A 27,781-nucleotide genomic window follows, 5' to 3' on the forward strand; every position below is an offset into this window, starting at 1 on the left:
GGGGGTTTCACAATTGTGATTCACATCTTTTCTTGTGTTTTTAAAGCCACAGGACATCATGTACTCGACTACTTGAATAAAACTCCAGTCACATCTTGAACTAAATCAGAACTGAGCTCAGTCTCTGAATCAGTCTGTTCCTTGTCTTGGTCTCTGTTGGTCTTTTCCTCTTGGTTTCTATCAATCTCTTGTCTTGGTCTTTAATGTCACTGCAGTTATCGTCCTTGTCTTGGTCTCTGTTGGTTTTAGTCTCAGTGTCATGTTTGTTCTGTTGACCTTAATTAAAACTGAGAACTGAGAGGATTCTCTCTTTTCTCTACTTTAGCCATGAACTCTGCTTTTTGTTTCATCTTCATCAGAGACTCAACTCGTTTCTTCCAGCCTGGTTTGGCCTCAGCTTTCTCTCCTTCAATCAACATGTCAATGTACTCTGAAGTGGACAGAGGTTTTGGTTTCAGTGCTATCTCTTTCAGTCTGTTTAGACATCTACCAGATTCCTTTATCAGATTCACCACCTCATCCTGGATACGATCATATTCATCCTTCAGTTTATCAATCAATGCCTGAACAGACATCTTACCGCCTTTGGCTTTAAGATATCTTTCCTTCAGCTCTTTCACAGTTTGTTTTTCTTTAACTTCTTTATACTCCCATTTGTACTTCTGATTAAAATGTACATTCCAGTAACATTTGCCTGGACACTGTTTACAGTATCCATCTGATCCCATTGCTACACAGCCTGCTTTATCTCTATCATCTGGTATACCACAAGGGTAGTGACAGGTGACATGACATGTCTGACAGTTGGTGATGAAGCTTCCAGAACCAGAAATGTCGTGTTTAAAAGGCTTCATGACAGTCACTTCAAACTCAAAGTTCTCATTTCTGTTGATCTCTGCCTCAAACTCTTTCAGTTTTTCTTTTGTCTCTTTCATTTCCTCCATCTTGGCTAAACCAACTTTAACCTTCACCTGGAGATTTTCGACTGAAATCTCGAGCTGTTGTCTTTCTCTGAGGACCTCCTTTGTCAGTGTCAAAGTTTTAGTTTCTACTTGATTCAAAGCACCAAAAAACTTCTTCATGCTTTTTGTCCCCATGTCCCAAAACATCTGATCAAATCCTCCATCATCATCATCATCATCATCATCATCATCATCTCCACTCACAGCAGATTTGTTGTCTGCAAACAAGGCTGAATTATTGAATTTGAAGTGAACTGGCAGCTTGTTCTTAGTTTTAGGACATGGGACACCTGCAGCATTGATCGCCTCTAGAACTGGAGGCTGTTGACCGTCTGCAAATGTGACCAGAACTCTGATGTTTTCTGCCACATCTTTGCCAAAGATTGAGAGCACTGAGTCAAAGATATATTTCTGTGTTGGTGTGAGTCGTGCTAAAGAAGCCTGAGCTACAACACACACTGCATCAATTTCAGTGACACCATGTCCAGAAGAGAATAGATTACGTATCTGCTCTGTGATCTCTCTGTCTCTTGTTATTCCTCTGGTGTCTCCAAAACCTGGAGTGTCCACAATGGTCAGAGAGTAGGGGATTTTAAACCCCTCCTCGTGGTTTATTTTGTACACAGTGACTTCTGAGGTCTGACTGTGAACCTGAGATAGTGACTGATCCTCAACAACTAACTTAAACCTAAACGAGTCCTCCCATTTAACACCTAGAATGTAGTTGATCATCCCATTGATCAGAGTTGACTTTCCAGCACCAGTTGCTCCAACAACCATTATGGTACGACTGTGTTTTGTGACGTCTTTCCCAAAACTGAACCATCTGCAACCATCTACACTGGTTCGTTGTTGTTTCAGGGGAATCTTATAAACAGAGAGAGGCCCTTTCTCAGATTTCAACAGAATGCTTTTTACTTTAACAGCATCAACAACTACACCACAATCCCTGATGTAAGGTAACGTTGTAATGAAATCACTGACTGCACTGACTGGTCCAACACCTGCTGAGGTCACTGCTCTACACCTGAACACATACTCTGTGTTTGGCTTAAGATCCCTCACTGTGACTTCTTCAGCTATTGATTGACTCTCCTGTTTCCATTCATCTTCTCCACGGACACAGAACTCAACAGAGTAGGACGTGATGTTCTCGGCTCCATGTCTGGGAGGAGAAATCTTCAGGGTCACACTGTTGTGGTTGATGTCTCCTGCTGTCACAGTTTCAGGCTTTGAAGGTGGCTCAAAGTTCTCAGTGACAGTAAAGCCTTCTCCATAAAGGTAGATGCTTGAACCTTTCTGTCCCTCATTGGTTAAACCCACTGTCAGGAACTTCACATTCTCATTCTCCTTGTTGGCCTCTGCAAAATCACTGAAGAGTTTTACCTTCGTCCGCATTTCATCTGCTACTTCCTTTGAATGGAACCATTGTTCCTTCTCTATATCATTAATGTGTGGTTGGTTTGATCCATTTAAGTAGTTTGATAAAGCTGAGAGGTACGGTTCAGGACTTCCCTGAAGGCAGGTGAAGACAAAACACACAGCATGTTCTGCACTAAGAAGTTCCTCCTGTAGAACATTATTAGAAGGAACGATCTTGGTGTTTTTCATCTTGTTGGTGAAAGATTTTAAGATGCTGATTTTTCTTTCTTTACAGTCCATCCATTCATTCAGGGCTTCAATGTTGAAAGGTGAAGCAAGTTTCTTCTTCAGCACGTCTGCCAGCTCAGACTCCTCTTCTCCTCCTCCTCGGATCGATGGAAGCTTCTTTGCCAAAGTTTGTTGGAATTCCAGCTTGAACTCACAGCACATTTCTTTGAACCTTTTAATGTTTTTACAGACTTGTGGGAACTGCTGTGCAGTGGTGGTGCTCAGTGCATCATTGCACCTGATTTCCAGCTCCATGAAGTCCTCCAGGAGTTTCTGTACTTGTTGAACTAATCTGATACTTATCTGACGGACCAGTTTAGCTGCAGTAGAATCTAAAGCTGTCAGTGGTAACAGCCAGACCTTCATTGGTACGGCATTTTCTCCTTTGGCTCCCAGTAGTTTTGGCAGGCTTTGGTAGACCTCAACAGCATCCAAATAGGACACTGGATTTTTTGTTAGAGAAAAGTCTCCAAGAAATTTGCATGAGAATTTCTCAACATTCACTTTGTCCTTATCTTCCATTTTCAGGGAACCTTCACCCTCTATAGAAATGGTGGGTATCTTCTTGATCATCACTTTCAAGCTGCCCTGAATATCTTGATGATTTTCATTTTCAGAAACTTCACGGTCAAACACAAAGAAGGCTTGTGCCCCATAAAGAATACCTGTGACTATATGAGTTGCTAAACCTTGTTCAAAAACGTATGGGTGTTTCACATTTCCTCTTCCAAGATGATTCATTGACAGTTCCTGGAACTTTGTGGTAGTTTTGTACTTCAGTGTCACTCTGGCCTGTTTTTTAGAGGTCTTCTGATCATTCAGGTATTTGGCTGATCCTCCAACTTCTACCAAACCACTACAGAAACTTGCTTTCAGAGACGCTTTAACATTTAGTGCTGATAATTTACCCTCAATAGACTCAGATGCAACTATCTCAAAGTCACTGTTAGGGCTGGGTCTTTCCCTTGTGTCTTTCTCCAGGTCATTCTGGTCCCACAGAGTCATTCCTGTTAAATCACATGAAGGTTAAATGACCTGTTATTGCCTCCATAATTTTCAGACATAAAATTGAAATCCTCAAATATATGAATGTATAAATGTAAACTAAATATTTTGGATATTAATACGAATGGTTCCATGGTTTATGGTTCCAAAAAGTGAATCAGAGGTGAGATTACCAGGGATGAGTGAGTCTCCGCGGCAGTCATACAGCATCCCGAGGCCGAATGGTCGGCCCAGCGCCACCATCTCCATCGTTCTGTTGGCTTCAGGGTCCATCTGTTGGTCTGGTGAATGCAGATGATATCAGGTCTGTGACTCTACTCGTATTCAACATCCATTTGTCTGTAGAAGTAATGCAGAAGGGACAGTTAGTATAGAGAGCCCCATAACAATAACAAGACAAAAACAAGCTGCTTTCTGGTGTTGGTTTAATCATGATTTGAAGACTTGAATACTATTTATCTCAGTCTCATTACATTAATCATTCATATCTTAACCATAGCATTATACACATGTGTAGTGTAGCATTCTTGAAGCATCACAGAAACAAAGAAAATGTTGAATAAGAAGGTATGTGCAAACTTCTGGCAGATGTTGCATATAGAAATGACACTTAGAGCCCAAAGACTAATCACTCCACTGGGGTCTTTGAAGTAGCTGCTGATGTCAAAATGCTAACAAAAATTACTGCATGTTAACATGTTGATAAAGTCACACTGTGGCATGTTCAGAAATCCCACTCAAAAGGTGCAACTGTTGCTCTTCTATGTGTTGGTATTTAGTCATAAATGTACTGGACGGATCCTTCTTGATGGAAGCATGAAGGTGTAGTTAAATCTACATCACATGTTAGAGCAACATTCTTATAAATCAGTTTCAGACCAACTCAAAACATTTCACAAAGTAAAAATACTAATGATCATATCCTGGCAAAACAGCAAAACTTTACAAGAATAAATGTGATACATCATTTATTTCAGTGTGGATATGGAAGGATATGGAGGAGGAAATAAAAATGTGCAATAACATGACAAATTTTAAAAACGAATATAGGCCTTTCTAATAAATAAGTATTTGGACATAGATAATTTTAGACTTACACAGAAATGATGTTAATAATATTTAATGTTTCAAAAAATAAGGAATGATTTTTGTTTTGGTTTGTGTGTAATAACATGATATGGAGGAAGAAGAACAAGAAAGACTTCATCCTGTCCCTCCAACTAGATTTGTTTTTGGTCTTTTTCTGGACTGTTTTATATTTCTGGTGGATACAGATGCAACTTGTACTTGCTTTTATGTGTTGATGGTTCGAGAAAAATAAATCGGTATCAGATAAAACCTTAACGATACCCATCCCAAGAATCCAAACATTTGTATTTCCTCATTTCATTTATTTTGTGTTTTATAGAATGATCATACCATTTATGATTATCGTATGTATACCAGGTTTTAGCCTGTCAATATGACCCTGTGGGCAACATCATACCGTTGTGACCAAGTCCACCAACACGGCCACTGCAACTCTGACGCACTAAAAGAAACCAAATAAAGAGTATTCAAACGTGTGCAGTGTCCCTGGGGGTGCACACTCAGAGTTCATAAAACTTTGACAAATCCCCTGCGGTCAACATCCACACACAACACAACATTCTCACTAAGACCTGGGTTACTTCCTGGATTGCTAAAGGGCTGTAGCACAGATTTTCATTGCTTAAATAGGGAACTGATTGCTCATTGAGAACTGATGGCACTGACTGACAGCACCTGCACCATGTAGGTGGGTAGGTGGACAAACAAAAGTTGATGGGGTGAATGAAAAAATAACACTAATATGGACATAATGGACAATAATGATTAGTCATGTCAAAATTGGTCTTTGTGTAAAAAGAATAAGAAATATAAAACAACAATAAATGTGTAAACAGAAAATGAACTCCAGTACAGCGCACAGGAAATGCGATGTTAAAATGGATTGTGCCATGTGGCCGTTAACATTCAGGCCTTTTTGCAGAAGAATGCGTATTCAGGACATACCCAAAGTAAATGAATGCTGTTCACAAACAGTTTCTCATTCATGGTCTTGGGCTCGTATGAAAGCTAAGACTCTTAAGTTTCTATCACAAAGGAATCACTCTGAGTGGTATTGTTCTTGAGGAATCAACACAGTCAAAAAATAAGAAGTTGTTCACCTGAATTTCTTTCTTATATCTGATGCTTTCAGAGGAAACTGAGGACAAATCTCACCTGAATAACAAAAGACTATCAGAGCAGCAGTCAGTCTGTTACATGCAGAGCTTAAACAGAAGAAACACTAGTGTTAAATTTGATAAGCAGCTGAGAGCCCTCCACACACACACACACACACACACACACACACACACACACAGAGAGAGAGAGAGAGAGAGAGAGAGAGAGAGAGAGAGAGATGCTCTCATGTTTCTAACACACACACTTCATCAATCTCTTAAAAATGTTAAGTTGACAAACATACACAATACCATTTAAAACTAAAAAATTCCCAAGGGGAAATTTTGAACGAGGCAATGCTGCTTGTGCCGACTAATGCCGAGTTCGACCTATGTCAAACATCTGAGATGGTCATGATGTTTTGGCAGGTTTTCTGAGATCCAGCACTGTGTCGGTAGGGACCAGAACCACACCTGGGCCACGAGTGTCGCATCAATAATGGTCCCCGTCTCATTGTACTGCTGTAATTGCCTGAGTGGTCATAATGTTTTGGCAGGCTTATTTGAATGTGGGGTCAGTGTTGGGTGCACGTTCGGGTGTGCGGTAGGAGCAGGTGGTCATACGCTACAGTTGAGTGTCTGTGGAGTGAGATTTGGCCTCCTTCTCCTTCTCTGTCCATGTCTAAGGTGGTCATAATGATTTGGCGGTGTGAGTGACTTAGTGTTCCATTATGATGGTCAGCAGGTACCCAGCTGTTCTGTTACTGAAAGCCTCCCTCCTTAGGTACTGCTGCAAATGTCCGATTCTTCACTGTAAGGTGTTCCTAATAATATGGCCACCTGGGTGACTCAGCAGTGAGCAGCCATATTGAGCAGGTACACACCTGCTGTTAATTAGACCCTCCTCCCTATATAATGCTGTCAATATGAGTACTGCTGTAATGGCCTGAATGGTCATAATGTTTTGGCATTGTCTGAGACCCAGTATTGTGTTGGCAGACGGACCAGAATTGCAGCCGGGCCACTAGTGTCACGTTAATAACGGTCCCCGTCCCACTGTACTGCTGTAATGACTTCGGTGGTCATAATGTTTTGGCAGGCTTATTTGAATGTGGGGTCAGGGTTGGCTGCTCAGTTGGGTGTGTGGAAGGAGCAGGTGGTCATTCGCTACAGTGGAGTGTCTGTGGAGTGAGATTTGGCCTCCTTCTCCTTGTCTGTCCATGTCTGAGGTGGTCATAATGATCTGGCGGTGTGAGTGACTTAGTGTTCCATTATGATGTCAGCAGGTACACAGCTGTTGTGTTAATGAAAGCCTCCCTCCTTAGGTACTGCAGCAAACATGATGAGCAGGTACACACCTGCTGTTAATTAGCCCCTCCCCCCTATATGATGCTGTCACTATAAGCTCCTCCCTCCTCCTCCATTGCTGTGAGCTCCTCTGTGCGTGAGTTTTGTAGCCATGGTTACAGCAGTAGTAGAGTGAAAGTACTCAGTTACTTTATGAATGGTGGAGTCCAGTAGTCGAGTAAAAGTACTCAGTTACTTGATAATGGGTGGAGTCTAGTACTAGAGTAAAAGTATTCGGTTACCTTCTTAATGGTGGAGTCCAGTAGTCGAGTAAAAGTACTCAGTTACTTCATTACAGGTGGAGTCAAGTAGTAGAGTAAAAGTATTCAGTTACTTTATTCATGGTGGAGTCCAGTACTATAGTAAAAGTATTCAGTTACTTTATTAATGGTGGAGGCCAGTACTAGATTAAAAGTACTCAGTTACTTTATTAATTGTAGAGGCCAGTACTAGAGTAAAAAGAACTATTACTTTATTAATGGTGGAGTCTAGTACTAGAGTAAAAGTATTCGGTTACTTTCTTAATGGTGGAGTCCAGTAGTCGAGTAAAAGTACTCAGTTACTTCATTACAGGTGGAGTCCAGTAGTAGAGTAAAAGTATTCAGTTACTTTATTCATGGTGGAGTCCAGTACTATAGTAAAAGTATTCAGTTACTTTATTAATGGTGGAGTCCAGTACTATAGTAAAAGTATTCAGTTACTTTATTAATGGTGGAGGCCAGTACTAGATTAAAAGTACTCAGTTACTTTATTAATTGTAGAGGCCAGTACTAGAGTAAAAGTACTCAGTTACTTTATTAATCTGGAGTCCAGTACTAGAGTAAAAGTACTCAGTTACTTTATTAATTGTAGAGGCCAGTACTAGAGTAATAAGTACTGTTACTGTATTAATGGTGGAGTCCAGTACTAGAGTAAAAGTACTCAGTTACTTCATTAATGGTGGAGTCCAGTACTACAGTAAAAGTACTCAGTTACTTTACAAAACGGTGCAGTCCAGTAGTAGAGTAAAAGTACTGAGTTACTTTATTACGGGTGGAGTCTAGTACTAGAGTAAAAGTATTCAGTTACTTTCTTAATGGTGGAGTCCAGTAGTCAAGTAAAAGTACTCAGTTACTTCATTACGGGTGGAGTCAAGTGCTAGAGTAAAAGTACTTAGTTACTTTATTAATGTGGAGTCCAGTACTAGAGTAAAAGTATTCAGTTACTTTATTAATGGTGGAGGCCAGTAATAGAGTAAAAGTACTCAGTTACTTTATTAATGTGGAGTCCAGTACTAGAGTAAAAGTACTCAGTTCCTTCATTAATGGTGGAGTCCAGTACTACAGTAAAAGTCTCCCTCCTTAGGTACTGCAGCAAACATGATGAGCAGGTACACACCTGCTGTTAATTAGCCCCTCCTCCCTATATGATGCTGTCACTATAAGCTCCTCCCACCTCCTCTGTGCGTGTGGGTTTTGTAACCATGGTTACGGCCCCTCCCCTGCTCTCTCACAGCTTATATAAGAACTTTAGTGCTTATGTAAGTGGGGGGTAACTATCTCTGTACCCTAGGATTTGGCCTCCGAACAAATGTTCATAACTCCCCAACGATAGGTCGTACGGGGAAAATTAATGCATTGTGAGCGCCAGACAAGGGTCCTCTTCGATTTAATGTTGGTTCCACGCACGTACGGCGAAAAACTGTGGCTGCTGTGACGAGAGAGAGAACACCTCGCGTTGCCGTTTTTCACCCCAAATCTGACCTTTATTTAACATGGGAGCGGATGGGCGGGATGTTGGTCGCACTCCTCGCTCAGAAGGGCCTGGAGTCCAAACCGTAGGACATACACGAATCACCATCGGAAAGCCAACACAAATTCCTACGTTTTTATGTAATTTTTATTTCTTTAGCTCCAAATTTGTGGCCGCTAGATAACTTTGAATTTGTTTTCGGTTAAAACAGAAAAGTCCTCTGGCTAGAGTGCGATTAGAGTGCGGCCATAGGGTCCCATGTTAAAAGATATTTTTCAACTTTTTTCACCCAAACGTAAACTGCGACTGCGACCAAACCGTAGCAGGTACAGAAACGCCGTTTTGTGGAAAAGAAAGCTACACTTGTCCTGCCTTGTACAAACTTTTCAGATTTTCTCTACTCCAAAGCATGGCCGAGTAATCATTCAGCAAAGCGAGCGAGGCGATTTTGGAATGTTGGCACTTTTTTCTGGCTTTTCCATTCATTCCTATGGGAAAAATCTGTCGCTTTTTTGTCATTTATTCTCATCCCGTTTCATTAATCCCTTATAAAAGTCATAGCACACCATTCCCGATCAAGTCCCAAGTTTTGATATATCATTGTCCATATCGCTCCACAACTCTGGGACAAGTAGCGCGCCGAATAAGCTATGGAAGAAGAATAAGAAGATTAAGTACGCACAATAGCAATATAGAGGCATCGCGTTGCATTGCCTCGATAATAATATATATATACCTGTTTATGCAGCAACTGTTCTGCCGTGTTCTGTACCCTCAGGAAGACGGCCTCACACTGGTCATGGTCCGGATTGCAGTTTTTGTGTTGGCCACTGTGGTGGAATCTCCATCATTTGGTGTCACACTCTGTTCAATCATGCTCTTCAGTGAAGCAACAGCTTCACAAGGTCTTCAGCATCTCTGAAATCGCAGCTGTCAAGTTTATCGATGCTTCGGGCGTTTTGTCTTAACTGGGCTGGTGAGAGCTGCTGTCATGACAGCTTATATCCAACGTGCTGTTCCATCGTGTCGTAACGTCCATGATTAACTTGTGTGATGGCAGTTGTAGCTGTTTCTGCTTGGAGAATAACCCTGCGGTAGCCGTTGAACTCCGATGAAAAAAAACAAAGCGGCCACACGTTTCCCCCACCCGAGCAAACGAGCGACGCAGGGAACACCGAGGCCAGCTTGGGTTGCCAGATTTATAGTGTGCGCAAAACACTTCGTGTGGCTTCAATCCCACCTCGTGCACGGCCACGTCCATATTACATGCACTGTCAGTTACAATAGCGATGCCGTGGTTGGGTTTTTTAAGCTCCCAGTCAGTAACAGCTGTCTGTAAAACTTCAGCTGTGTTTGTGTGGGACTCAAAAAGTGGGTGAGTCTGTAGTACAACACTTTACATTTTCCAGTCATTGTTGATTGTGTGGGCTGTAATTGTGAAATTTTGTAATTGTGTAATTTGCGTACCTCTCGATGTCCAACCGTCGGTTGTTATGGCGATGCTTTCTGCGTCTTTCAGGATCTGTTCAATCGATCTTGCTCTTGGGCTCTTCATAGAGGTTCAGGATCACTGTGCGTGATGGGATGGTGTACTTCGGTTCCAGTGTGTGGAGTCGCCGCCGAAATCCTTGATTGTCTACCACAGAAAATGGCCTCATATCTGCTGCGATGACAACACCTATGTCTGTTTTTATGGCTGTGGCTCTGGCGCTTGACTGTGGAAGTTGAGATCCGAATGCGTTTGTCAGCGTTGTCTGGCTTGTTAGTGTTTTCTTCACAGGTGCAGGTGTTGATTTGAGTACCGAGCTGTGGTGGTGCTGTGTATGTCTCTGCATCGTGCTCGTATTAGTCGCGGTGTACGGCATTATTTTCATACAATGCTTGCATATTGTCCGTGTCTTATCAGTCACTCTACCGCCATTTATCATTTCCGCCGGGTACCCGAAATGCTGCCCAACAAATGATTTGAAAGTGGCGTGGGCATTTTCAATGGTAATACCGATATTTTCCGACATCACTCTGTCCGCTTGCTGGCTCACAAATCTCGCGAGACTGATTTTTAATGCGACGGCAATTACCGTCGAGTTAAATCTTGCGAGACCTCGTGACATGAGACCTCGTTACATCCTTAATGTTATGAGGCAGAGTTCTCTGAGCTGATAAAGACTGAAATGTTGAAACACACATGTTGGTCTAAGTTGATGCTGATTTACAACATCCTTCACCCTCATGTGATGAGTTCATATCTACAGTCTCATGTTTTATCCATAATGAATTATACTAACTGATCATTCAACAGTTAAAGTTTTATAACTGTGTTCATGACCAAACATCTCTACATAAAACACCGTCTGTTGTACTTTCTGTTGGTGAATGACTAATGTGCTATGCTGGAGCAGCTGGCCTTATGTGAGGAAGGGGCCTGGGGCTGGAGGGTCACCACTGTTCACTACCATGGGTGTAGAAAGTAAAAAGAACAATGGGTTTGGAATCAAACAATGAGTCCCTTTTAGTTTTTCATCCTGTCTGAAGATAAGGCTATGAAATAACACACACACACTTATGTAGCAAACACAAATGTTACACTGCTTTGATAGCAGCATCCAAACACACAGTGCCAATGTTGTTAAGTGGAGCTTTTCATACAGATCTATGATCAGTGTAGTGTGAACAGAAAAAAGTCTGACAGGAAGCAGGAAGTTAAAGCGTTCTGAGAGAGGTAACAACGGTTAACAGTTGTGATACATCCTGAAACACTGATGAAGAGATGATGTAGAACAGACTAATGGAGCTGGATCACAAGTGTCTCAGAGACAGACATGATGTCAACAGCATGAGGACGTGACCATGACTAGATGTAATCATTAAAATACAGACATGATGATAAAGAAGAGAAGAGGCCCCTCCAGCCACCGAGACATTAGCTGAGTTATGAAAAGTAGTAAAAACATAATCTGTCACTTACTTCATATGTCTTCTGCTGATGGACACGTTACTGTGGGAGTGAAGGGTCCAGTGTGACGTCCACTGATGTCTTCTGTGTTAACAACAAACACCAGGAATCACATTGACAGTAGAATTTACTCGGTGTCACAGTTCAGTCAGCCCTCCTAGTATGTTTTCATTGACCACGCCTTGGCTCTACTCAGTCTTGCCTTGTCGGTCAGTTCATCTCACCTGTGTGGACCACCACTCCTCATCCATCCAGACCAGCGTATACTCTTTAAATCACACTCACTCTTCCAGATTTATGTTCTTTCCTGAGATTTTCCAGCATTCGTCTGCCTGACTTCGTGGTACAGACTCTTCCTGGTAAAGTTTCTCACCCTTCCGTTCCCAGTCAAGAGTTTCCTGTTTGTCTGTACCTCCCTGATTAAACAAACTCCACAGATAATGTCCCTCTTCATGCTGCATCTGTGTGGTACATGTATCACACCGCTGAATTTAATTGTCTCTAGTTACTCTCCCAGTTTATTATAACGTGGACTCTAGTTACTGACACTGGTTAGTTGGACAGTAAAGATGTTGATGGTCCTAAGCTGCAGATTCACTGACAACATTTACAGAGTCTGTTACATTTAACACACATGTAATAAACACATGAACAGCTCAGGATGTTCAGGCTCTTACCTGCTCAGTTTGACTCTGATCATGAAGGAGGAGAGAGGAGGTCTGGTTCACTTCCTCTGTGTGGCTTTCATTTATATAGAGAAGACACACACACACACACACACACACACACACACACACACACACACACACACACACACTTTATGATAATCAGATTATTTTAACCCTTACATGCAAAAATGAATGCAAAAGTAAAAGTGAGTCCAGTCTCACTTATTCTTTGGAACAGTGTCGTATGATCCAATACACTCTAAAAAAGAAAAGAATTGGCTCAACAAAGACAATCAACACAACATTTTCCATTAGTCTTTATTGGTCCTAACAACTTCTCATGAAAAATAGTAACTGAGGACAGAGAAACCTGCAGTTTACTGACTTTTATATTTTACTCATGACAAATCACTTTTAATGTGTATTTCTGTCTGTAAGTGGCCAGCAGACTGATTTATTGTTATGCGTATATATATTTTATTTCTGTTCCTGGGTTACCGCTCTCATAAAGTTTAAAGGGAAGAGGGTGGATAGTGACGTCACACGCCAGTTTGTCAGCATGGCTCTAGCAGGTGATCATTGGGAGCAAAGACAACTAAAGTAACAAATCGGTCCAGGTTGGGTTCATGTCACCGTTTGATGAGGCTGTTTGAATTAAAATTGCACCCTTGGTAGATGAAGAGAGGTGTGTTACATTAAGATATTAGTGTTGGCTATTGTTTTTGTAAAAGAGCTGTGGGGTGCATGGTATTGATTGTTATTGGGAGTGTATGTGTGTGTTTTAAGGAAACGTGATAATGTATTGAATGACCTACTATAGTAGTTTTGTGAATTAGAAATGTCATGTGTGTTAAGATGCATAGAATGTTAATATTTAAATATTACTGCGTGCTAACTGACTGTTTTGTTTGCTTGTATTTGTTTTAGTTTCATGGTACTAGGTGCTGAACAGATGAATAAAGTGGTACCAGTCGTTCCCAACCCTGTGTTTATTGGTGCCAAGGGCTGTAACAGTGTCTTTACAATAATCGAGGCCGTTAACCCGAAACCCCCCACCCTAAAACCTGAAAGTGAAAGTCAAGTCATTTCTGAGAAATTAGGGTGTTTCTTATTTCTTCTGCCTCCATCTAAGATCTGGAGGTGTGTCTTTCTCACAGAGGAAATAACATCTGAAACCACAGCACTCGCTCTGATGAACACACACATTCGGAATGTAAGTGCACTCTGTTATTTCTACTTGTATACACCCCTTCTTTTTGTGTTTGTTGTGTAAAAAGTGTTACAATCTGTTAAAATTCTAATTTCATGAATGATGATTAAGTTAGATATAAAAATATTTAGGGAAAGATTCTATTCTTAAAGATCATTTGAATGGATTGAGTGGAGTTTGTACGCAGGAGTAAATCAAAGCTGCACTGAGCAACATTCATGTTAATAATGTTATGAGGCAGAGTTCTCTGAGCTGATAAAGACTGAAATGTTGAAACACACATGTTGGTCTAAGTTGATGCTGATTTACAACATCCTTCACCCTCATGTGATGAGTTCATATCTACAGTCTCATGTTTTATCCATAATGAATTATACTAACTGATCATTCAACAGTTAAAGTTTTATAACTGTGTTTATGACCAAACATCTCTACATAAAACACCATCTTTTGTACTTTCTGTTGGTGAATGACTAATGTGCTATGCTGGAGCAGCTGGCCTTATGTGAGGAAGGGGCCTGGGGCTGGAGGGTCACCACTGTTCACTACCTCACTAGCGTTGCAGGGGCTGCTGGAGCCTATCCCAGCTGACATCGGGGGGCGGGGGGGGTACACCCTGGACAGGTTGCCATGCTATTGCAGGGCTAACGCAGAGACAAACAACCATTCACACTCACACTCACAGGGTCAATTTAGAGTCACCGATCAGCCTAATCTTGTGCCGGAACACAAAGACCACCATCACTTTTGAGATTTGGAGGTGGGAGGTGCGAGAAATGTACAGCCAGTCACTGACCAGGAAAGCCATCCTAAACACAAAGACCCTGAGACTCATGCTGCTGTTAACAGCCCCCTCCTTTTTGATGAAGGCAGTTTGATTATATACATTTATTTCTATATGTTTGTCCTTCAAATGTTTTTTCCAAGTTCCAATGTTGTCAAGTGGAGCTTTTCATACAGATCTATGAACAGTTAATGGATGGATGATAAAGAGTCGAAGGACTGATATTATCTGTGTTCATCAGACCATCAGATGGACCCTGCAGCCAGTGAAACGATGGAGATGGTGGCTCTGGGCCGTCCATTCAGCCTGGGGATGCTTTATGACTGCCGCAGAGACTCACTCATCCCTGGTAAGAGTTCACATGTGAACTTTGCTTCTTTGTGGATTAAATAAGAAAACATAAATATTCACGCTGTAAACCTGTGGGATTCTGATATATTCATGTCTGTTTATAAAATATTAGCCCAGGACAGTGACACTGACCAATAACAAATGTTCTCCATTTTTTAACACATCAAAAATAATTCAATTCAACTCAAAAGTTATATCAATCTTTTCCTTCCTTAGAGTCTCTGAAGTTTAAGATGCATCAATACATATGAGAGCACAAGAACAAGAACACACACACACACACACACAGTCAATGTTGACAATACAGTCTCTGGAATCTAATGTAACACATGTAGTAACATACTGTTATTGATATGGAAGCTCAACAATATTTATAATCACCCTTGATACTGATGATTTTCCTTGTCCTTTAAATTTATGAACTCTAAATGTGTGATTTATCATTTTCTGTAATTTCCTTTCCACCAATTAATGTGATTGGAACATTTTACCAGTCAATCTTTTTCAGTCACACACCAATCAGCAGAGAGGAAAAGCATTTTTTGTGTCTCTTTTCCTACCCACTAGTTAATATGCTTCTTTTTACTTAAAGAGTTTCCTGACATGCAGGCATGGAATTTTGTCATTTTAGGGGTAAGCCCATTTGGCCTTTTGTGTTGTCAATTTTTTGAGGGCACCAAGGGCATAAAAACCCCCAATGATTTTAAGTTCCAGGAGGAATATTTCCTCTCTGACAGCTAAGTTGTGTCGAGCTCTGTCCATCAGCCAAATAATAGCAGCATGTTTAACATGGCCTCAGCATGCTAACTTAGCCCCGTTATTAGCTCCTCTCTCCACCGTACAGTCACCACCACGGCAAGTTAGCCGCAATAGTCTCCCTTTATTCTGCCAGACAATGTCATTAAATGTACACTTTTTCCCATGCTTGCATGAGGATCAACTGCTACATGAACGACGTGCATCTGCAGAGTCACATCTGAGACTAATTACAATCATAACATCCTACTTAGCATTTGTTGAAACATTCAAGACATTTTAATGCTAATTAAGGCCTTTTGATTAAGTCTTCACCACTGATGAGTTGCCCAATAAGAATCCAGAACATCATCAAAAGACGTATTGTTTTTCTCAATAGACGCTGCTGGTGTTAAAACCTGTTGACAGTCAATAGGCAGACTACACATCTGCAAAACTGCACCGTGGCCTTACAGTAGATATTTTTTTCAAGGGCACAAAGTTAAATTGATTCATGAAATTCCTGCCCTGCATCCAAGTGACCCTGAATATTCATCTCATGTCCCTGGAAATTACCTTTAGCAACACGAGCAAACTACACCCACACACAGGACATCAGAATATCATTTTACAATCATATAACTATCATAATAACCACACGTCATGCAGTGTCATCAAGACATGCATAAACTTTGACTAAGGTTTTTTTGTCGTCTTCTTTCATCTGGCTGCACAGAAATAATATGTTATCTGCATAGTCCAAATATATGTAGTTAGAGAGCATTTATAAAGTACCTATAGAACAGGTGCCTGTGGGACCCAATGAGTAACTTGTGTTCTGTTGTCACTATAGACATGAAAAAAGGAAATTCTATCACATAAATAAGATTCAGACCAGCCTATGCTCTTCTATGAATTCTAATAACACGTTCCAGTGTCAGTTGTAGCATTAAAAACTAGCAGAATGAGTACAGAGACAAGTCCATTGGCTGAGGAAATGAGGAGATTGTTGGTAACTTCAACCAGTGCTGGTGGAATAAGGGTCTGTTGATGCAGTGATTGGTGAAGTCAGGTCAGGCTTTAAGCCTTAGTTTTCAAATAACTGAGAGAGCTGTTGATTCAACTGTTCCTAATATTCCTAATATTTTGACATTGTAGTCAGTGGGTGAATATATATGTTGGAAACACAGAGTTTCCAGTCAATCCAGTTTAACAGCAACACAAACTCCAACATGATCAACCAGCAGAATCAAAACTTCTCTGACTCCGTTTCTACATCAACTGAATATTGGAACTGTTACTCGCATACTTTAAGGGATGGTGGGGATAACTTAATTGATAGAATGCAGCGTACTTATTCCAATACAGAGAGGTCTAAGTTTTTCTCCACATTTTATTGTTGCTCTTTTCTCTTGCAGGAATGACTCTGTGGGACCAGAATGACCTGGAGAAAGACACAAGGGAAAGACCCAGCCCTAACAGTGACTTTGAGATAGTTGCATCTGAGTCTATTGAGGGTAAATTATCAGCACTAAATGTTGAAGCGTCTTTGAAAGCAAGTTTCTTGTGTGGTTTGGTAAAAGTTGGAGGATCAGCCAAATACCTGAATGATCAGAAGACCTCTAAAAAACAGGCCAGAATGACACTGAAGTACAAAACTACCACAAAGTTCCAGGAACTGTCAATGAATCATCTTGGAAGAGGAAATGTGAAACATCCATACGTTTTTGAACAAGGTTTAGCGACTCATATAGTCACAGGTATTCTTTATGGGGCACAAGCCTTCTTTGTGTTTGACCGTGAGGTTTCTGAAAAAGAAAATAATCAAGACATTCAGGGCAGCTTGAAAGTGATGATCAAGAAGATACCCACCATTCCTATAGATGGTGAAGGTTCCCTGAAAATGGAAGATAAGGACAAAGCAAATGTTGAGAAATTCTCATGCAAATTTCTTGGAGACTTTTCTCTAACAAAAAATCCAGTGTCCTATTTGGATGCTGTTGAGGTCTACCAAAGCCTGCCAAAACTACTGGGAGCCAAAGGAGAAAATGCCGTACCAATGAAGGTCTGGCTGTTACCACTGACAGCTTTAGATTCTACTGCAGCTAAACTGGTCCGTCAGATAAGTATCGGATTAGTTCACCAAGCACAGAAACTCCTGGAGGACTTCATGGAGCTGGAAATCAGGTGCAATGATGCACTGAGCACCACCACTGCACAGCAGTTCCCACAAGTCTGTAAAAACATTAAAAGGTTCAAAGAAATGTGCTGTGAGTTCAAGCTGGAATTCCAACAAACTTTGGCAAAGAAGCTTCCATCGATCCGAGGAGGAGGAGAAGAGGAGTCTGAGCTGGCAGACGTGCTGAAGAAGAAACTTGCTTCACCTTTCAACATTGAAGCCCTGAATGAGTGGATGGACTGTAAAGAAAGAGAAATCAGCATCTTAAAATCTTTCACCACCAAGATGAAAAACACCAAGATCGTTCCTTCTAATAATGTTCTACAGGAGGAACTTCTTAGTGCAGTTAGTAGTTCTTAGTAGAACATGCTGTGTGTTTTGTCTTCACCTCCCTGGGAAGTCCTGAACCGTACCTCTCAGCTTTATCAAACTACTTAACGGGATCAAACCAACCACACATTTATGATATAGAGAAGGAACAATGGTTCCTTTCAAAGGAAGTAGCAGATGAAATGCGGACGAAGGTAAAACTCTTCAGTGATTTTGCAGAGGCCAACGAGGAGAAAGAGAGTGTGAAGTTCCTGACAGTGGGTTTAACCAATGAGGGATATAAAGGTTCAAGCATCTACCTTTATGAAGAAGGCTTTACTGTCACTGAGAACTTTGAGCCACCTTCAAAGCCTGAAACTGTGACAGCAGGAGACATCAACCACAACAGTGTGACCCTGAAGATTTCTCCTCCCAGACATGGAGCCGAGAACATCGCCTCCTACTCTGTTGAGTTCTGTGTCCGTGGAGAAGATGAATGGAAACAGGAGAGTCAATCAATAGCTGAAGAAGTCACAGTGAGGGATCTGAAGCCAAACACAGAGTATGTGTTCAGGTGTAGAGCAGTGACCTCAGCAGGTGTTGGACCAGTCAGTGCAGTCAGTGATGTCATTAAAACGTTACCCTGCAGTCCTCCTGGAAAACCTCAGCTTGAACCAACCTCCTCTGAGATATCAGTTAGCTGGGAGAGACCTGCTGAGCTTGGACAGGATGTCCAGATATTGAGCTACATTGTGGAGTACGCACAAACAGATAACAGCTCAAAAGTGGAAGATGTCCAGTGGGAGCAAACAATATCAAGAGGTGAAAAGGCTGTCCTCTCTGGGCTTCAGTCAGAGACAGAATATGCAGTCAGAGTCAGATGTGATTGTGGTGTAGCTGGTAGGAGCAAGGAAAGCATCACTGTTAGTGTCTGGACAACAAAGTGTGAATTTGCACGTGTTGCTGAATATCTCAAACACATCAGCAAGTTTATAAACTCAGATGTCCCCTCAGTTTACAAACTGCCTCTGGAAGTCGATGATATGGACATAGATGGCTGCCGGGGCTACAAGCTTGGTAAAGAAAGCATGAGACAGAACCGCACTATTATGCTTGGAGCTTCTTGATCCACCGGATCAGGAAAGTCCACTCTCATCAATGGAATGATCAACTATGTTGCTGGTGTTGAATGGAAAGATAGTTTCAGGTTTAAGTTAGTTGTTGAGGATCAGTCACTATCTCAGGTTCACAGTCAGACCTCTGAAGTCACTGTGTACAGAATCAACCACCAGGAGGGGTTTAACATCCCCTACTCTCTGACCATTGTGGACACTCCAGGTTTTGGAGACACCAGAGGAATAACAAGAGACAAGGAGATCACTGAACAAATCCGAAGGCTTTTTACTTCTGTTGATGGAGTTAGTGAGATAGATGCAGTATGCTTTGTTACTCAGGCCGCTCTTGCACGACTGACACCAACACAGAAGTATGTGTTTGACTCGGTGCTCTCAATCTTTGGCAAAGATGTGGCAGAAAACATTCAGATGCTAGTGACTTTTGCTGATGGCAAGCAGCCACCGGTTCTTGAGGCAGTAAATGCCTCCGGGGTCCCATGTCCAAAAAATGAGCTGGGGCTCCCAGTCCACTTTAAGTTCAACAACTCTGCATTATTTGCAAACAACAGTGGCAAGAGTATCAACCCCCAAGATGAAGATTCTGACGAGGATAATGACGACTTTGATGAAATGTTTTGGAAGATGGGGGCCAAAAGTATGCAGAAGTTCTTCACTGCTTTGGGTACGATGACGACCAAAAGCTTGTTAATGACTCAAGAGGTTTTAAAAGAACGAAAGCAGCTGGAAGCAGCCATTGAAAGTTTGCAACCACAAATTAGAGTTGGACTAGCCAAACTTGGTGAAATTAAGGCAACGCAAGAAAGGGTCAAAGATCATGAAACAATCATGACTTCAAATGAGAACTTTGAGATTGAGATTGAAGTTACTAAGCCAGTCAAAAGACAGCTCACAGAGAAAGGGGTCTACATTACTAACTGTCAGAAATGTTCTATAACATGCCACTACCCATGTGCAATAGCAGATGATAATGAGAAACGAGGCTGTGCATCAATGGATAGGACAGGGATGTGCACAGTCTGCCCTGGAAAATGCATTTGGAGTGTTCATTTCAACCAGACATACAAATGGGAGTATGTTCAAGTAAAAGAGAAGCAGACACTGCAAGAGCTAAAGCAAAAGTATGAAAAAGCTACAAAAGATAAGATGACGATTCAGAAACTGATTGAGAGCCAAGAGAATGAGATTGTTCAGCTCCAAGTCATGATGCTGTCCTTAATAGAGCAGTCAGCTCATAGTATAACTCGCCTGCAAGAGATCGCCCTGAGGCCAAACCCTCTGACCACTCCAGAGTACATCGACCAGCTGATAGAAGGAGAGAAATCAGAAGCCAAACCTGGTTTCAAGGCTCGAGTTCAGTCTTTGGAGGCAGTGAAGGAGAGGGCAAAGATCATCTCCAAGGTAGCCCGAAAAGAAGAGCTGACAAAAACAGACGAAGAATTGTCTCAGCAAAGGCAGCAGAAGAAAGAAAAGAAAAGCCTGACCCAGAAATTTTTTTTTTTTTTTTGGATTTTAGAAAAACTTATTATAAGGTCTACAGACCTTGTTAGGAGCAATGAGAGGCCTTTACAGCAAAACTCAAAACAGCAGAATTTAGGAAGTGGCAGAAAATGTCACTGGAATTATTACATATAAACTTGATTATTAGGTAGAACATAGTGATTGAAACTGAAGCTTTTCTGTGTGATATATTCTATGACAGAGATTAAATGATAGATGTATTATGTTGCATGTTTTTCCATTTATACTTCATCCATTTATCTTTATAGCTTCTCTCTGAAATTATAACTGCAGGTGATGTAATTAATACTGTCTGTGTTTTTGAAAATAGCTGAAATGATAACTTGATTACCAATGTAGTAGAAAAGAAATGAACTTAAATGAACTGATTGTTGAAGTTGTTTTAATTTGTTAAATTGTGAAACAAAATGTCATTAAAGTTTGATGGAGTCAAATTCTGTTCCACCTTCATTATTTACAACATGATGTGAAAAATCTTCAGCAATTGATTTGTTATTCTCATAATTGTCAAGACTAAATGAATTAATTTGTTTTGTGTGTTTAATGAGCTACAGAGATTACGGGTTCATGCTTCTAATTCTTTGCAAGAACCCCTTAATGTATGTTTTCATCTATTGCTCTCCACAGAACTGAGAATACTTCTGGTGGTTTTACTTCTAAACTCCTATTTCTACACTCGCAACAGTTCATAAGTAACTCTTTGTGTTGCTGAAGTCTTTCCACAGCCTCTGTAAACTGGAGTGAGACGTCTGAATGGACTATTATGATTCTTTATATATAGAACAGGCATCTCATTATGCTGATTATGGTTTCTACATAGAATAATTAGAGAGAAACAGACTGAAATGAATGATATATGCATAATTATTAAACAGTGAACATACTGTATATAATAGAAATATGAACATAATGACACATTCCTGATAAACAAAGTACGCTGATAAGCCTCTAACAAATGACACTAACGGATAGCAAGGACAAGGCTTCTCACCTGTGTGATCTCTTACATGGACGGAGGCAAGAAAACAGCCTCACATCCACAGATTGTCATGTCTTGTTATTGATATTCATCAGTATTTGATGAATGTTGGAATATTACCTGTCACATGTTTCTCAGCTGTGTGGTTTCTCATGCGCCTTTTTGTGTTGAACGTTAGTAAATTGTTTCCCACAGACGATCAAAGGTGCAGCTTCTCAGTTGTTTGGATTCTTCTGTGATATTTGATGAACATTATCGTTTATTGTAGTTTAGTCTCTTACATACATTCAGTTTGAACACTGACGTTCTTTTTTGTTCTGGTTCAGAGTCGTTCCTCTAAAAGATAAATGGACCTGCAGGAATGAGGTGTCTCGTCTGTGTGGGATTTTACGTGGAAATAGAAATGACTTTGACTGAATCTTTTCCCACATCTTTCTCCAGAGTACGGTCTCTCACTTTTGTGTGTTGTCATGTTGTTTTAGTTCTGCTGAATATTTAAATGTTTTGCTCACATTGAAGAGTCTGTCAGTCTTTACCACAGATGTTACAAAGGTAGAGCTTCTCAACTCGATTCTGTTTGACACTTTTCCTACGAGCACCACAGAAATATGTTTTCTCACGTGTTTGCTGTCTCTTAAATATCTGAAAAATCTGAATAAGTGAATACTGAAGGGTAACATTTCTGTTTTGTGTGTCTGATTGAATTCTCTTTATCTACTTCCAGAAGTTGTGTGATAATCTGCGCTTTGAATAATTTTCATGTAGAAACCTCAGAAGGACCGTAACCTTAAATGATGTGAATCAGAAGAGAACGAGTCAGTTTAAGGTTTGATGTGAAAGAAGACAGAAACTTAAGACATTTTATGGTGAAGCTTTTAATTCCCTTCATTGACAGATGCCTTTTAAACTCCTGTGAACATGAAAGAAACAAACTCTCTCCCTTTTGCTCTTCTACACAGTTTTACACGTTTTCCCACTCGGACAGTTTTTGAACATGAAAGCTGAGGCGATCTTCACAACAAACGCACACAAATGAAACAGCGTAGTACACACAAGTACACACAGTGTAACACTGTACATGAAGGACACACAGTGAGCGACAACCTGTGAGGCAAACCTTGTAATTTGACCTAAACGTCAGAGCGACTGTAACAAAGACCAACACACTCTTTAAATACGTTTCCTGTTGAGCTGCCACAGTAATAATCAAATAATGAAAAATAAAAAATATTAAAAACAAAAGCTGCTGCAGTTTCTTTTTTTTTTTTTTCCGTTTCACATGTAACAGAGGTCGGAGGTAGTGGTGCTGCTGAGGGCCCACGTTAGAGTTCAGCTCCATGGACTGTCAGACAGAGCAGAATGAAGCCTCTCACTGGGAGCTGTGGCTCGTTTTAGTCATGGAAAAAGCAAGAAGTTTGACTTCACTGGAAACCAGAGGAGAAAAAAGAAATCGCTCTGCATCAACTGGATCGTGCGACCAATCAGACACGTTTTAAACTAACTGAACTGAGTAAAGCTGCAGACGCTCAGACGTGGGTCTGCTGGGTAGTAGCATGTTTCTCCTCGGCTGTTTCCAGTTGCTTCTCCACTTTCAAAATGATTTTTTTTTTTTTTTTTGGATCGATACAGATGTAACCTCTCATCACCACACGAACCCACGGTCACACGGTCTGATCGGCCCGACAGCTCTTCGCTGGGCGCAATGAATTCTGAACGGAGCGACTCCTCGGCTAAAATGTGACGGATCAGTCAATTATTCAATGGTTAGTGTTACTTTAGAGATGGAGAAACCAAATGAGAATTTATTTAAATGCAAATAACCGGATGGTCGGAGACAGAGACGGAAGAATTTCGAAAGAAACGCTCAGTCAGGCAGCTGCAGACCACAGCACCAGGCTCCAGATACAGCAATAAAATAACAGCAAGTGCAGAAGATTTTCAAGTTTCAACTAAAATACTGACGGACTGATGCTGCGACTGAGAATCAAAGACGTGTCAGTAAATAAAAGAGACGTTTGACGCTCTGTTCATCAGGAACCACCACCAAACTAAAAGTCATCTTATCACTTTTACGCTCCTGACGTTCCTTCATTTATTCGCTGTAAATATTAGGAAAGAAAACACAAAGCACTGGATTTAATGGACCGACTTTTGGAGTCTTTGTCCAAAGAGTGTGATTATGAAACTCAGGAACCTCCTCTTCACGGTAGTTCACCATGAAAGGGGTTTCGGTTAAACCTCATACTGCACCAGACCGACCACAACCAGAGCACAAAACTAAAACTTTAAAACTTCCTGGTTGGGATCTTTTTGTCCTGACTTTCTGTAAATGACAGTTTCCATCAGTTTGGATCGAAAATATAAACTCATTTTCAAAGCGATCTTGATTTGAAAGACGTTTCGGGACAACTCTCACGAGAACGAGCAGCGAGGTGAGTGGATGTGAGACACGACGGTGATCGGTGACAGAGAAGAGCTGGACACAAGCAACACAACAAGAGTGGGAGGAGAAGGAGGAGACGCCACAAACGCATCAGTCGTTCATTCAGGATTCAAGGGTCCGTTCGTTTCCAGTACTTAAAGAAGGGACTTTGTGTAGATGGTGGTTGGATGTTTTGGCACGTTGAGGGTGGATTTAACAGACTTCCAACGCAGCAGCTCAATAAAAACCATTATGAAAAGACTAAACCGGCCGTAACGGCGGAAATAAATCCAACACGATTCTGAATCCAGTTTTTTAACTAACGTGACCTCTCAGACATTTGTGTTCCCGCGTTTTGACCATGTAAGAAGAAACAGGAAAAATAGGAAAACTACGGCGTGAGACGACTCACATCTAATCAGTGCAGCCAGAAGACGGACGCGAGGCCTCGGAGGAAGCCGAGCACACAGGCCACTTCCCCCGGGGGCCCAAACTAAATCCAGGGGGCTGGAGTCCGTCAGAAGCAACTAAAAAAAAACAACAACAACTACAAAAAAATAAAAAACACTACACATCCTACGGAGACGCTGGAATGCTCATGGAGTTCGGGGGCCGAGCAGCCTCCCCTCAGTATCCCAGGTCCAGCTGGATTTTGTGCTCGAATATGGCGATGAGCAGCATGATGCCGAAGCCCAGCAGGATGCCGGCGTTCTGCAGGAGGAAGAAGCCGCAGTGGCTGAAGCCGTGGTCTCCGGCGTCGTTGTGCAACATCTCAGGCACCTGGACGGGAGGAGAAGGACGAAACGTTTCAGCGAGGGGGGGAGGTCAAAGAAACCGGTCCACCTGGAGGATCAAATCTGGCATTTCATTCATTCATTCATTCATTCATTCATTCATTCATTCATTCTCTGTAAGCGGTTGTTGGGGCAGAGGGTGGTGGTGTCTGCTAGCTTTAGGTCAGGGTCTAAACCGTCCCACCGAAAGGGTGAAACGGGCCAAATTCCAGCAGAATTAACGGCTAATCCTAATTTGTCCACTAGGGGGCGCACTGTTTTAAACCAAGCCTCCGAACAGAAGAGTAGACGGCAGAGTGGAGGTAGTTCATACCATTTTGTAGGAATGTAACGTTACACTCAACTCACAATTCAACACGATTTCCAATATTTAACGACATGACTTGTTTTTTGTTTTTTTTTTAACCGAATGAGCTTCCAGATAAATTCTGACTGAAAAATATTCATTTATCAGAACAAAAAAAAAGAAACACATTTGTGAGGTAGGATGCAATGAAGGCATATTTAAAAAGAAACACATATATTTATATATATATATATAAAACCTACAAATTATACATTCTCTTTAACAAATTAAAGAGATGTCTTTTTTTATGTGGCGCCCTCTGCTGTTCAAAAAGGGCACTGCAGTTAATTTTTCATCAGCTGATTGTAATCATGTAATTTGAATCAATTTTAACCGTCTAACGATGCATTGTCACATCTGTGCTGGGTCTGGGTCATTTTAGTAAAAGCAAACATTTAAATAAACACTTTCATAATGTACTTGTATTTTTTTTTGTACAGAAATGAAGCAAAACATCTGGAGTTGTCGTTCTTTATAGATTATTACGTGATAACGTTTCTGGCTCCTGGCCGCCTTCAGATCAAAGTTAAGATCAAACCCCGATCTATTACAGTTGTGTTGTAGTTGCCGTCACACTTTGATGCTACACAACATTTATTTCCTCTGGTGCAGCTGGAAGATGAGTTTCATTCTGAGACAGAAGCACCACAACCTTAAACCATGGCATCACTGGATTTATAAGCAACTAAACATGGCTTCATCCTCACCGTTTGATTCGTTGTCAGTAGATTACAACATTTAATCACCATTAATTGCATCAAGTGTTGCAGTCAAAGCACAATTAATGCAAATGATTTGAAGGACTCTGCCGCCATCTAGTGGTGCACACAGTGTTTCAGCCTCAGCAGCATCAGTAAAATAAACTATGTACCTACGATTAAGCCCATTACCCCTGACTTTGAATCCACTGAATGTGCACAAATGATTTGTTTTAATTTACTGTATAATTGTAATTAAATTCTGGCACAGTGGGGTTAAAAGTTGAACCCATGCCCATGAGGAGCTACAGATCAACACTGTCTCTTTGCAGAGTTGTGACGTTTAAAAGCGTCTTTTCATCCAACTGTGTTGCTTTCAACTGTTCAAGTAAAAATATGCGCAGACAGAAGGAGAGAAGGAGGAGAGACGCCGCCGTGTTTTCTAGATCTGGAAAGAGTCCGACGGAACATCCTGCAGCCTCAACTTCTACTCTTCAGCCACTAGAGGTCAGTAGAAGCTTTGAGCCGTTGTGTTTTTCCATGAAGCAGCTGACGGAGACAGCAGCCCTCTCCTCCCCTGTGTTTGTGTTTGATAAACTGGAGGTGGAGGAGGTGGAGGAGGAGGAGGAGGAGGAGGAGGACATCCAGGACATCTGGTCCTGGCGGCCGCTGCTCTCAGGCTGATCTGAAGCACCGTTGAGAGTCAGACTTGAACACGAACACCTGCTGCTGACCAGGCGACTCACACCACGTAGACACGCTCTGTTAATGATCAGGATGCGGCTGGAATTCATGTGAAACAATCAGTGGATTCACGGATGTTTGAGGGGAAGAGACAGAAACAGCTCAGACTGTCTTTTCTCTCCAGGTGATGATCTTTTAATAATAATCATCATGGAGTAGTTTCCTAAAGTCGACTGGATTCAGTCCAGTGAGTGTTTCTTTCGGTCAGAGTTGATGTGGGGAGGGGAGGGGGGAGCTCGTACCTTCTGTTCTCTGTTCCACAAATGTCCTGGTCTCCAGCGCTGCCATAATCTCCCTGACTCTCTCTGGAAGATTAGTCTCCAGGAAACGTTTCTCTTCTTTGAAACGCTGCAGCGTTCAGTGTTTGTTGTTTGACCTGAGTGACTCCGTGGGTTCTGTTTAGATGATCTCCTGCCACCAACCTCACCACACCCACATCACACTAGGTGCTAATCAACAACTTCCACATTCTAGACGTTTTCTTCTACTTCTGGGATTTTTAGCAGCTTTGACTCCAGCCACTCACAATAAAAACAGAGGAAGAAGACGTTCTGAAGTCTGTTTGTGGAAGCTTTCCAGTCGCTTTGTGTATTAATGTTTCATTATAAAGTCATTTTTCATCTCTTCCTTGTCGGTTTCATTGTCTCGTGGTCATTTTAAATCTCACCAAACATCCACATTGCAAAATTTATAGTCTTTAACCAGAGTTAAAACACAGTTTTGATGCTGCAGTGATTGTGGTTTTGGTTCACGTCAGACCTAAAACAAATCAGACGATTATCTGAACGCCGTCGTTGAGACTCACCATGTCCACCAGGGCCACGTACATGAAGAGCCCGGCCGTGAGGGCGAATATCCACATGGAGATGTTGTCAGCGTAGTGTCCGATCAGAATGCCGGTCACCATGCCGAAGTAGGCCATCATGGCCGACAGCACGTTGTAAAGGATGGCCTGGCGCACCGTCATGCCCGCCTTCAGCAGCACCGCAAAGTCACCTGGGAAACGCGGCAGACGGTTTGACTGGAGGACAATGACCCTTTTTAAAACCCAAAGTGTCGACGGCGCCAACGGAG

The 27,781-nt window shown here is 41.5% G+C and overlaps 2 protein-coding genes and 1 pseudogene across 4 annotated transcripts in view; 1 reads left to right on the forward strand and 2 right to left on the reverse strand.

The window, feature by feature from the left end:
- Positions 1–12,558, reverse strand: LOC125010891. 3 transcript variants are annotated; one of them, XM_047589800.1, is made up of 4 exons: positions 12,512–12,558; positions 11,847–11,918; positions 3,791–3,956; positions 1–3,619 (listed from the first exon to the last, which is right to left on the reverse strand). In XM_047589800.1, the coding sequence occupies exons 3-4, from the start codon at positions 3,888–3,890 to the stop codon at positions 282–284; spliced, it is 3,438 nt and encodes a 1,145-aa protein (XP_047445756.1). In that variant the 5' UTR covers positions 3,891–3,956; positions 11,847–11,918; positions 12,512–12,558; the 3' UTR covers positions 1–281. The 3 variants fall into 3 exon arrangements, with proteins under 3 accessions (XP_047445756.1, XP_047445755.1, XP_047445757.1); XM_047589799.1 differs by lacking the exon at positions 12,512–12,558 and adding an exon at positions 12,059–12,181; XM_047589801.1 differs by lacking the exons at positions 11,847–11,918; positions 12,512–12,558 and adding an exon at positions 9,618–11,769.
- On the forward strand, positions 12,054–23,324 carry LOC125010904 (annotated as a pseudogene).
- The window catches only part of slc39a6 (solute carrier family 39 member 6), a 15,003-nt gene continuing 9,784 nt past the window's right edge, over positions 22,563–27,781 (reverse strand). The window contains exons 11-12 of the mRNA XM_047589850.1: positions 27,513–27,703; positions 22,563–24,905 (exon numbers count right to left, since the gene is read on the reverse strand). Coding sequence (XP_047445806.1) covers positions 24,753–24,905; positions 27,513–27,703 — 344 coding nt within the window. The 3' untranslated portion in view covers positions 22,563–24,752. The remainder of the gene's footprint in view (positions 24,906–27,512; positions 27,704–27,781) is intronic.

This window comes from Mugil cephalus, chromosome 7, assembly GCF_022458985.1.
Source record: "Mugil cephalus isolate CIBA_MC_2020 chromosome 7, CIBA_Mcephalus_1.1, whole genome shotgun sequence".
In the NCBI taxonomy this organism is placed as follows: Eukaryota; Metazoa; Chordata; class Actinopteri; order Mugiliformes; family Mugilidae; genus Mugil; species Mugil cephalus.